Source organism: Myotis lucifugus, unplaced genomic scaffold (genome assembly GCF_000147115.1).
Source record: "Myotis lucifugus unplaced genomic scaffold, Myoluc2.0 scaffold_326, whole genome shotgun sequence".
In the NCBI taxonomy this organism is placed as follows: Eukaryota; Metazoa; Chordata; class Mammalia; order Chiroptera; family Vespertilionidae; genus Myotis; species Myotis lucifugus.
Window position 1 is genome coordinate 437,710 of NW_005871374.1, and position 13,434 is coordinate 451,143.

General features: G+C 33.6%; 1 protein-coding gene across 16 annotated transcripts in view; it reads right to left on the minus strand.

The window, feature by feature from the left end:
• Window positions 1-13,434, minus strand: part of PCDH15 (protocadherin related 15) — a 537,899-nt gene that overhangs the window by 270,799 nt on the left and 253,666 nt on the right. For all 16 annotated transcript variants that reach the window (XM_023764291.1, XM_023764288.1, XM_023764290.1 and 13 more), the window contains one exon: window positions 4,968-5,080. In XM_023764291.1, the coding sequence (XP_023620059.1) occupies window positions 4,968-5,080 (113 nt within the window). The remainder of the gene's footprint in view (window positions 1-4,967; window positions 5,081-13,434) is intronic.

The window sequence follows — 13,434 nt, forward strand, 5'->3', positions numbered from 1 at the left end:
TTTGATACAATTGTATAACACTAGGAAGAGTTATACAGCCAGTAATAGGAAATAGGAATGCAGAATTCAGAAGGGAAGTAGGCCTGAAACTATAATTTCCATATCTGAGGTTTCCTTGAGAATAGAGCTTTCATACATCTATGTCTCCTCAAAACCAAGCAAAATGTCAGGCACCTAATAAGCAATCAGAAAGGATTTGGCAAACTGAAACTAGCAAATGCCAAATGCCTTAAAATTGTTTCCACTGTGTCCTTGTGAGGTAAAGTATAATTGAGATCATTATTCAAATGGAAGCTAAATGCTTTCTAGTGGCACCAGAGATTCACGTATGTGGTCAGGGGTTGCAGTAGCTGTTCTCTTAGGCCTCAATCATTCTCAGATGCTGCAGTCCTTTGACTCCCAAATTACTAAAGCAAAGTAACATGCAGAAAAACCTGCACATCACCACTAATATATAAGCTCACCAGTGTCAGTTCTGTGGCTCAGTTTCAATTGTGTGTCAAAAATATATCTTTTCTTTAGAAGAAAGAATATTGTATTAACATACACTCATACATGGCTTTAAACTGTGCTTTGATAAAGGTTTGGCACTTTTTCCAGAGATTGAATTTGTGAAGTTCAATGCATATTTATTGGGAATAGAGACACAGATGAAATTGTATCAAATACATATACTTTCAAATGTATGTTTTGAAATATAATGTAGGCGCAGGTACCCGATTCCAGCAGCTTTAAAAGTTTTACTTACCATAGAGGAAACCATTACAACATATACTGTTCATGCATAAAGGTAGGAGCTTGAGCCACAATGTGAAGTAAGATATTACAATCTTCCCTCTTATAAAAGTCAGGCTAAAATAAACAGGCTAATTCAAACTCAGAGCCACCATAGGTACATGCAGAATGCAAGGAGGGGCTTCCAACCAGGGGCCCTGACTTCTGAGAAGTGTACTCTCAGCATCGAAAGCTTCAATGAAGCGTCAGTGTGAATGAGACTGTTGATGAAGGAAGGGAGGACTAATTCAGGAAGAGGGACAGCATCAGTAAATACGTGGAGCTTGGAAAGAGCATGGTGAGTTTAGGGCACTGCAAGTGGTCTCGTATGGCTGGAACAGCAAGTGGTAGCTTATGCTTAATGTGCCCAAGATGTGGAAGGAAAAGCATTTAAGGTTAGTCTGATAGAGTAGGACAATGAGTCACAACATATAAATCAGAGAGTCCATGATACAATGATGGTTGTGATATCATTGTGACCCTTACTGTTAGTCTTTTATCAGAGTGATGTAGATTAAAAACACAATTACGTTTGAGCAACTAAAAGGCAGTGAATTATTAATAATTTATCCATTTAATCTTTGTATGAGATACCTAGAGTATTAACTAATCAAATTTTTTAAAGAAATGATGCATTTATGATAATGGAGGTGAATTTTCTGGACTTTGTTATCAATACTTCATGCATGAACTAATTCATTATAACTAGAATCTAAAATGGGATTTCATATTTCTATATCATAGATGCTTTTTTTAATAACTATGATGATCACATGACATTTCATCCAAACTGGGGCATTTTTGAGAGTGAAAGAGGTATTCTGAATAATTATACAAGAACAAAAGGAATAAATATGAATTGTACTGGGCAAACTAAATGTAAAATTCTTATTTAAAATATGTATTTAATTTAAAAGTATAATTAAGTGATTATTATTATTTAAAATTTGGAATAGATTTGATCTGGAACATTTTTTCCTCTTTTAACTGACATGTGTTAATCCTTTAATAATCTAAAGTTGGAGAACGACTCCATTTTGTCCTTTTAGTTTCACCTTTACACTTTATTTGTCAGAATACTGAATAAATCACTCGAAGAAAGAGATAAAATGAAGATGATAAATCTCTAATTCATGACATTCACCAGGGGTTAAATGAACATATAGCTTTTCAAAGAAGAATTATTCTTCAAAGTCCAGGAGAAGATATTTCATTTTACCTTAGCTTCCAATACAGAAATTGGGATCAAATCCAATAAAAACGTTGATGGCCAGTAAAAAAATGAAGCATTATGAAAATAAGGACAACGGAAGGAGGTGACAGCCTGGCGATGGAAGAGAACTCTCAGATTATAACAGGTCAATGGACCTCTGCACAAAGCCACAGTATTCAGCTATTATTCACACAGGTGCCACACTGTGATTCTTACAGATTGATACCTTTGCTCATTATCCTCTTGACTGCACATAAAAAAACAATAAATTTAACCTAATAATGTCTGGAAAAACTTCCACTAAAAATACAAAGTATTACTTACAAAATAATAAAAAAAAAACACCTGTATTTTATTCTAATTGGTTTTTGTTTCTAATAATTGATGGGTTTTACTGTAAACAACACACTAGGGCAACTGACTTTGAGAATAAAGAAAAATAATGGATTTCAGGTTTCAAATGCGGGATTTGGAAACAGTGCTTTGTCAAGTTTCTTAGTTCCCACAGAAAGCCGCACCGCAGGGCTGAGGGTGGATAGACAGTAGACAATAGATATACATTTTTTAGTTTTCTACAGTCCTATGATTTTAAAAAATGTGGTCAATGCAAGAAGATGAACTATCTCATGCATGACCATTATACATAAGAGGTCAAAGGAGTCTTTCTTTGTTAAATGACTCCTAAATCCCTACTGAATTAAATCCAAGGAAATTGCAATGGCACATAAGGCCCTCCCCGTGGTCTGGTGCTATCCCTCATTTCCCTGTTAACTGCTTGTAGCCAGCTACATCATGCCTCCAAGCTTTGACTTCTGTTCTTCCTTATGTTCAAACATATTTCCTACCTTCTATTCATTGGCCAAACACTTGCGATACAGCAAAATTTAGCTTGGGGTAATTTCCAGAAAAATCTTCCCAAGTCTGTCCTCAGATTCATTTAAATGTACCTATTCTCTGCTTCATCAGCCCTTAGGTGTCTTTCTGTTAGCAGTTGATATGTTTGCTATATTTGATTTACTGGGTTATATGACACTTCACTTTCTAGACTATAATTTTTTTTTAAGGACAAAGGACCACTAAGTAAACAAAAGATCTGGTATGTAAAAGATAATGAGGTCCTAACAAAACATGTTCAAATTAGATATAAAATTAAGTGTGTGTCTCCGTATAATTGTTGTCATTTCACTGACAGATAGTTAAGCCAGACAACCATTTCTTAGCAACTGCATCTTGATAAAGTAAAAAAAAGTACAGTGTTAGCTTAGATAAACCTAAATTTGAATCTTAATTCTGCTGCTTTTTAGTGATGTACTCTGAGCCAGTCACTTACTCTCTCTGATCTTTAGTTTCCACATTTGCACTGATTAGCATACTACTAAGGTTGTAACTACAATTCAATGAAAATTGTACATAAATGCTCAGTAAGCTTCCTTATAATACTTCCTTTCCCTTTATCAATTTTAAATTTTAAAAATTCCATAAGGCTGCATATCTATCATGTTTTTTTAAATACATTTTATTGATTTTTTACAGAGAGGAAGGGAGAGGGATAGAGAGTTAGAAACATCGATGAGAGAGAAACATTGATCAGCTGACTCCTGCACACTCCCTACTGGGTATATGCCCACAACCAAGGTACATGCCCTTAGCCGGAATCAAACCTGGGACCCTTAAGACCGCAGGCTGACGCTCTATCCATTGAGCCAAACCGGTTAGGGCAGTCTATAATGTTTTTATGTATAGATAAGGAAAAGCTATATAACACACAGTAGACTTACTCTATTTCATTTCTTATGTCTGTTCTATTACTTAGAATGCCCTTCTCTCAGCCCATTTCTACTTGGTAAATATCTTCCTTCACTGACCCGCTCAAATGTTACATTCTAAACGAAGCCTATCAGAATTAATTGACAGATCATCTGCATGTTCACAGTACCTTCAAATGATTTTATCATGAAAAATGAAATGTTATTATGCCAAAATTATAATGCCAAATGGATTTCCCTCATTGAAATTTTTTTCAGTCTAGGATCATCTATCAAAATTTTAAATAGTGAGATATATTAAAAGAATTTCTAGACAACTGAGATTTTTAAAAAAATATATTTTATTGATTTTGTACAGAGAGGAAGGGAGAGGAATAGTTAGAAACATCGACGAGTGAGAAACATCGATCAGCTGCCTCCTGCACACCCCCTACTGGGGATGTGCCCGCAACCAAGGTACATGCCCTTGACCAGAATTGAACCTGGGACCCTTAATCCGCAGGCCGATGCTCTATCCACTCAGCCAAACTGGTTAGGGCATGAGATCTTTTTTTTTTTTTTTAATGCTAGAAAAAATGTCATACAAAAATAATATTTTTGCCCAATTGGTGTGGCTCAGTGGTTGAGCGTCGACCTATGAACCAGAAGGTCACAGTTCGATTCCTGGTTAGGGCACATGCCTGGGTTATGGGCTCAATCCCCAGTGTGGAGTGTGCAGGAGGCAGACAGTTAATGATTCTCTCTCATCATAGATGTTTCTATTTCTCTCCCCCTCTCCCTTCCTCTCTGTACAAAATCAATAAAATATATATGTAAAATAATAATAATAATAATAATATTTTAATAAAATAAAATATAAATCCATGCACATTTTATATATATTCATTGGTTAAGTTTCATGAATAAAAATTAACTCCTTTTACTAAAAAAAGTTAAAGATGTAATAAAGGGCAGCATGTAGAATTATATACATTTGACCAAAGCATTTATTACATATAAAAATATTCAGTATTTGAATCGCACTGTAATATAATAAGTTAAAGAAAAGCAACAATGGATTAAAACTGCTGCACTTTACTGTTTAAATAAAAAATTGGTTAACTGCTGTCCAAATTCATTTTCATTTTTATAACATTAAAGTGCCTGCAGTAGCCTCTACAGGTTTTTTTTTTATTAGCAATTTATAAACACAAGGAAATAAGAAATTAATTTACCTTAATAACCAAATCAAATTTCTGGTAAAAGTCTCTGTTTACTGGCTCCAGGAGACTAAGTTCTGCAGTCCTGGGATGCATATGGAAAAATCGTGGGTAATCCTCAGGAGTCCCTGAAAGACATTGAGGTTTCAGCACATAATTGAGAACAATAAGTAATATGTTTATCTGCTATATCTATTTCCCTTCATTAACTGAGGAACAAAATCATAATTTCATTAGTAAATTAAGTTTCAAAATTATGCAGTCTAGGGAAAGCAGATGCAAATGTGGTATATAATTAATTAGTTTATGAGCAAGAGGAAGAAAAATATGTTATGTTTGGCTGATTTTCCAAATATCCTTTATTAAGAGGGCTCTTTAATTATTTGAAACTTCATCACATAAAAAGAGATATTAAGTGTATAGAGAGCAAATTTTGAATTCTAAAATTGTATTTTAATGGTGCATAAATCTTAATTATAGCTTGCATGGGTCTTTCAACATATCCTGTAACAAACAATGACTGGTAATTTGTACCAAATATCAAGATGCTTGGAAATTAAAATCAGCATATTCTGTTCCAGCTGGCCAAATTTTTTTAAAGATAAGAATCAAGCTAACTACATCAATTATATACAAAGTATTTTAGGCCAGCCGTCATGGCTCAGTGATTAAGCATTGACCTATGAACCAGGAGGTCACAGATTCCAGGTCAGGGCACATGTCGAAGAAGGGGGGGTGGATCCCCAGTTGGGGAAGGCATGCAGGAGGCAGCCAATCAATGATTCTCTCTCATCATTGATGTTTCTATCTCTCTCTTCCTCTCCCTTCCTTTCTGAAATCAATAAAAATATATTTTAAAAATATTTTAAATACTACATAAAATATTTTCATGATACTTTTAATGTCTAGAGATGATATTTCTTCAATGTAGATATTTTAATGAGTTGAAATACATTTCTTCTTACAGAAATGTCCTTCAAATGTATTATCTACCTTTGTATACTGCAACATTATTATAATATTTTTCCCAACTTGAAGAAAAAGTAAACATTAAATCATATAACTGTAGAGTATATGAATTTGGCCAAACAATAATCCTAAGAATAAAATAACATGGCTTCCAATTATTGAAGCCTACTCTGTGTTATATGCTTTATGTAAGTAATCACTGATACCTCTGTAAATCATTTTCATTTACAGTGGAGGACTAGGGAGCTTTGAGATATTAAATAACTTGTCCAAAGTCAAAGAGACAATGTAATATAGAACTTGCATCAATCCAGTTTGCCAGAATCCAAACATATGCAAAAATGAATTAATTGCTACCAGTCCTTTGCTTCAACTCTGAGATAAGAAATTCTCCTTTGCTTCAACTATGAGATAAGAAAAGAAATTGAGACAAGCAAACAAAAATAGAAGAAAAAAATTATACCAGTAAAATAGACTTGAAAATTTAGAATAAGTCAAAATTGTGCATGAAAATTTAGTATGTGATAATAGAGTCACTTTAAAGCAGTAGGAAAAATTTAATGAGAGCTTTCATCTAATAGGAGAGCCATACAGAAAATGACAAAAATCACATCCATTCTTCATACACAATACTAGAGTAAACTCTAGGTGGAGAAGGCATTCATGCATAATGAACAATGAAACAATACAAGTGCTAGTAATAGATAAAAACATGAACTCTATTCTCAAGTGAGAGTGGGCTTATCTTTTCTATGACTCAAAATAAAAAAGCAGTAAGTGAAAAGAGATAATTTTGATAACATTACCAAATTACATGGTAAGGCAAAATAAACAAAGTAAAACCACAGGTGACAAAGTAGGGGAAATTATTGTAATTTACATCAGAGGCAAAAGGTTTATGTCCCTAACGTATTAAGATTCACAAATTAGTAAAGAAAAATATCAATAATAAATTTAAAACAGGTTTGGGATAGACAACGAGCAGATAGATTAAGGCAAATGACTCTTGACCATAAACCAAGATGTTCATTTTCATACATAAGAATAAAAAAATGAAATTAAAGCCACATTGAAATTCCTTTTTTACTGTTAGATTAGCAATGTTCCATGCTGGGTACCACATTCTATTGGTGAGTCTTTGAGAAAACATGAACTTTTAGACATTTCTGGTGTTGGTAAAAGGGTATGACAAAACCTGTGATGGAGAATTTGGCATAATCTACCAAAATCACAATAGTACTGAAGGATGCTGGGAAAATGGCAGTGAAAGAAAGGCTAGGAATTCATCTCTTTACTTAGACAACAATTACATTGGTAGAATCTGTCTGATGTAACTATTTTGGAACTCTGAAGTCTATTGAAGTCCTGCACTTCTGTGAGCAGAAGCAGCAAACACTCATCATGGTATAGTTCTCTGCTATGTGGAGGGCTGGATCCTTTTTCCAGGGCCTGGCTCCCACAAGCATGGTGCAAGCTGCTTCAGGAACATGTGTGCAGTTTCCTGCCAAGAGGCTGAGGGATGGGGGTCGGCTAACTGTTACTGTGCTCAGAACTGTAATTGACAGAAATTAATTACAATTTACCGTCCAATCCTTCCCCAGGAAGTTTCAAGACTTCAATAGACTTCAGAGTTCCAAAATAGTTACAATAAAAAATAAACAAAAGTGACATTAAACAGCAAACCTTGGGGAAATTAGAGAATCTGATTTTTTAGAGTTATCACATTATCAGGTTCAAATGTGCAGTTTTCAATAACAATAATGAAAAATACAAGATGCACAAAGAAACAGGAAAGTATGGCCCATTCAAGAAACAAATAAATTAACAGAAACTGCTCCTAAAAAACACCTGAAAAAATGACCTACTAGAGAAATACTTTAAATCAACTGTCTTAAAGTTACTCAAAGAACTAAAGGAAATGTAGAGAAAGTCAAGAAAATGATGTGTGAAAACAATGGAAATATCACTAGAAAGAAAGCCTACAAAAACTTATAAAGAAATTCTGGAATTGAAAAGTATAATAATTAAAATAAAAATTAATCAGAGAGGTTCAAAGATAGATTTGAGCAGGTAAACAAAAAAAGAATAAAGATAGGGCAATGGCAATTATTGTGTCTGAGCAATAGAAATAAAGAAAAAAAAAGTTTGAACAAAAGTCAACAGTGCCCAATATGATAGTGGGGAAGAGCATGAGACAAGAATAGAGCCACTGTTGTTTAATAATTATTCACCTTACTAACTATAGATAAGTATTTTTACAGATCCTGGGAAACGAGGATGAAACAAGACTGTAAATAGATAAGGTACCTCAATAGGAGGTCACAGCAGATTTTCTAGGGTGAATGTCTGCCCTCCCCACATTGCCAGCATCATTGGATTAAACACTCATATATGATTCAACCCTGTCTCTGCTTAAATTGGCTCAAGTAGTGACAGGTGGCCTCAGACCCATTGTTTCAGGTTTTAAATAGGCCTGTAGAACATTATCAAGTAAACTAACATATACTTGTTGGAATCCTAGGAGGAAAAGAAAGAAAGGGGCAGAGAGACTATTTGAAGAAATAATGGCTGAAATTTTCACAGGTTTGATGAAAGACATAAATATAAATATCTAAGAAGCTCAATGAAATCCATGTAAGATGACTTCAAAGAGACTCACACCAAAACATTATAATCAAACTCAAAAGAGAGACAAAAAAGAGAATCCTGAAAGCAACTACAGAGAAGTGACTCATCACATACAAACTATCCTCAATAAGATTATCAGCATAATTTCTTATCAGGAAATTTGGAGGCCCTAAGGCAGTGAGTCAATATATTCAAAGTGCTAAAAAAATCTTTCAAAAATAATCCTATATCTAGCAAAACTGTCCTTCAAAAATATCAGAGAAATTAAGAGACTCCCAGATAAACTAAAGGACGTTTATGAGGACTAGGCCTACCCTTCAAGAAATGCTCAAGGGATTCTTGCAGGTTGAAATGAAAGGAACTTGAAGCAGTAGGAAGAAATAAAGAACATGGTAAAGGTAGATACATGGGCAATTATAAAAGCCAGTATTATAGTAACAATGCTTTGTCATGTCGCTTTGTGTTTTTTACATAATTTAAGAACTAATGCATTGAAAATAATTATTAGTGTATGTTTTCAGGCACACAATCTATAAATATATACACTGAGTGGCCAGATTATTACGACCGGCCAGATTATTATGACCACCCCATCAGTACAATGAAGTAATTAGTTATGCAAATAATAATAATGATAAAACCATGAGAGTATTTGCTTAGGAAGTTTTCAATAGTCAGTATTTTTGGAAGTGTCAATGAAGTACTGATGGGGTGGTCATAATAATCTGGCTGGTTTTAATAATCTGGCCACTCAGTGTAATTTTGTTACATCAACTGAAAAGAGTAGAGATTGAATTTAAAGGACCAAAGATTTTTTTTGTTGTGTTTTTTTTTTGTATATTACTAAGATTAAACTGGTATAAATTCAAGTTAGAGTGTTATAACTTTAGGATGTTATTGCAATCCCTATGGAAAAGACAAAGAAAATAGTTATAGGATATATGCAAAAGGAAATAAGAAATGAATTTAAACATTGCACTACAAAAAATCAACAAAACAGAAGTTACACAGGAAATTAAGGATGAAAAAGCTATAAGACATTAAAAACAAAGAGCAAAATGACAAAGGTCCCTTTTTTCAGTAATTATTTTAAATGTAAATGAATCAAACTCTATAATCAACACATAATTCATCTAAAATGTTGCTTCTTCCAGAACACCTCCAAAGCTTTGGGTTTTCTCCATCTAGTTCTCATCTTGATTTTAATTTTGGGGTTAAAAGTATTCCATTCCCCTGATAGTCAACTCCTTGGCTACCCCTTTCATATAACAAAAATTTTGTCTATAATTTTAATCACGGCTTCCTCTATGCTTTAAAAGCACATTTTTTTGTATAATATTATTCCTATGATAGATATTACCTCTAATTTCTTGTTATTTTCTTCCATTAGTTTTAGGTTTATTGTTTATTCTTTAAGCTATTCAATTATCTTTGTGCATTTTTGATAACTCTAATGGAAAACAATAAACTCCATTTCTCATAATTCCATGTTTTTCATATCACCTTAGGTAAAAGTCCATTCCCTTTGCAAACTTACTTTTAAGCTATTCTTGACAAATAAACTCCATTTTCTTATGCAAAATATTGCCAACAATTCTATAATCCCCTCTCAAAAAAAATCTCAAATTCTCTTTTACTTGTCTCTTAAGAAAACTAAATTACTATATTAGTTGCCAATTCTCAACTTAGGTGAATTCTACAAAGATTTGCCTAGGTTGTTTTTCTCATGCATTTTTATGGCAGGACTTCAAAGAGTACTGCATGCATCAGAAAGACCAAGATCCTACCCCAGAATCTCTGAAAAGGAAGGTCAGGAATGTACACTTTGAATAACCTCAGGTGAATCTCATGCCCTCTAAAGTTTGAGAACCACCATGTGAGGGTAGATGAAATATTCACATCTGTGATTTACAGACAATAACAAATACAAAACCATGGACTGAATTTTTGCAAATCATACTATCATTTTGCTGACTAGATGGGTTCAAATCACCAAATCCCTCCCCTACATTTTTCCATATATCGTCCATGTGATTCTACCTTGCCTATGTCATTAGCTCTTTACTCAGTCTTGTCCTTTCATACTTGTACCACTATTATAACCTCCTAAATCTTCTAATATTCCATTCAGTTATAATCACTGAAATAAATGTCAAAAATCCAGTTTAATCTCTCAATTATTAAGATAAAAGTTACTCATTGTTTACTGTGGTCATCCCCAAAGTGTAATTGAGTGTAATTAAAACAAAACATCAAATTACTATTTTGTATTTAGTGATGCAATTTACATACAATAAAATGCATGTTAGCTTCAATGTTTTTGAGCAATTGTATGGACCCCTGTAACTACCACCCTTATTAAAACTTTAATTTTATCTTATCCCAAAATACCACAAAAATCAGCTTAAATAATTAATATGCAGACTGACTATTTGTGGTATGTTTGTAGGGACACAGGCAAGAAGTCTTGAGGGAGGTGAGGCGATTATACAGCGTGGAAGGGGTGACAGATGCTCTCTCCCATCTGTTTGCTTGCAGCACATTGCTGTGGGCTTGGGTTTACATTTGGCAAGTTTAAGTGATCTGTGTTTTGTAGTATTCATTTTCCACCAAGCTAATACTCACAAAATGAATAAGTTGTTGGGAAATTTTTCCAATGAACCTGAGATGAAAGATAACACTAAAAGTAAACACCAAGAAAGTGGTGGGAGACTTACTTCCCATCTCCTAGTGTAAGGGCTTAATCATCAAGTTATTAAATCAAATCATAAAGATTCAAGCAGACCTGAAATAACGTTAGACTGACAATTTTTAACCAATTAATAGAATTATTGGAAATGTGGGTTTATATCTAATGTAATAAATAATAATCAGTGCTCTATGCAATTATTAAGCATTAAAATATTAACTAATGATAGTAATACATGTATACTTTTAAATACTAGAGGGCTTACTCAAACTTATTTTTAACGCTTGGGATGAAGGATCAAAACAAATTATTTAATAAAATAAACAAGAGGGTTCTTGTCTATGAAAAAACAACATACTCACAAAAAGAAATTACTTGAAGCAGATCAGAAATGTCTGCGGTTTTTTTTGCTTCCCATCAAGGAGCAATCTATTATCCATCTTCTTGAATCTGAGATGACCTCACTTGCTTTGGGCACTAGATGGTAGTGGAAATGATTCTGTCCCAGTTCCAGGACTAAGCTGGAACCAGGAGTTTTCACTTTTACTCTCTTAGAAGCCAACAACCAATGCTGTAAAGAAGACTACTGAACTAGGGAGGCCAAATGGAGAGAAGGGGCTAGTAACCACCTTGGATGTTCAGTTCCAGCTGAATGCAAACATTAGAGTAGCCTCAACTACACCATGTAAATAAAGCAGAACTACTCAGTTGATTCCAATCAACCTACAAGAACAGGAGAAATAATGAATCTTTGTCATTTCAGGTCACTAATCTTTGGAGTGGTTTATTGTACAGTAACAGATCACTAATACACCACCCACTGTCTCTTCAGCTTCCCTTATATTTCTCCAACTTGCATTGTTTTCATATTTTGACAAATTTTGGTTCACTTCCAGTTACTTATCCTGGACTTACCATTTTCCCCATTGGCTGTCATATGTAAATGACTGGAATAACAAAGCAAGTGTTGAGGAGGATAAATCTTTCCTATAAACCCTGCCCATAAACATCTGTGCCATTACATGAGAAAAAAATAGCTTCTTACTGTACATATTTGATTTAAGCCACTGAGTTTTGGAGGCTCTTTATAAAAGCATTTCAACTTTGTCCTTTACTAATATATGTCCTACCTATCTCATTACTGTCAATAATATGTTCATCTATGAACTCATTCTATTCTCTAATTTTTAGGGGAATCTATTTTTATGAGTTCCAGTTTTTGTGGCTTATTATTCTGTACTATGTGACCCATCTGTGCAAAAGTACAAGAAGTTTAAAAAGTGTTCAAAAATTAATAGTTTTCTAAAAGAATTTTCAGAGGAAGCTATAAAAATATGACTGGCATTGATCTCAGTAAATATTACATGTAGAGTTGAAGAAACATCTCCCAATAATGTGTGCCATAAAATCAAACTTTTTTCTCACTTAAAGGATAATAATAATAAAAATAATCCACAATACTCCATCTTATTTGCTAGTAATGAGTTCCTGGTAAAAGAGAAAAATAAGCCAGAAATCCAAAAAGAAAAAGAAGAAAACAGTTGCTAATTTGGTGGAGTTTATTTAAAATTAGAGTAAAATTATAGAGAATAGAAGGCATGAAGAAATGCACCACTAGGCTATGTGCAAGGTTACTTAATGTTTAAAAGGCCAGAATGTGGAAAAGAATATTGATACAATCTGTGTGTGTGTGTGTGTGTGTGTGTGTGTGTGTGCTGCTTCTCTTACCATTCTTGTATGACTTAGGAAACATGCTTTATTTTTTTCCCAATGGTAATGACAACATCAACTGACATTATTTGAGCACTAACTTTTTCCAAATACTAGCATATTTATATAATTAGATCAAATCCTCCAAAGCTTTTTATAGAAAGATCAATTTTGATCAACCCCATTTTAAAGAGGAGCAATCTGAAGCAGAGTGGTTAGTAATTTACCTAATATTACATGTTGGCAAGCATTAAAGTCAGAATTTGAGCATAGGCAGTAAAAACACAGAAGCTGCATCCTCTACACCTATCATGCCTGCCTTCTAGAAATGTAAGTACTATGAAAGGATATCATTTTACTTAACATAGCTGTGAAAGCAAATTTACTGTTAGAGCAGTTATTCTCAACCTTTTGCCCTTTAAATACAGTTTCTCATGTTGTGACCCAACCATAAAATTATTTTCGTTGCTACTTCATAACTATAAT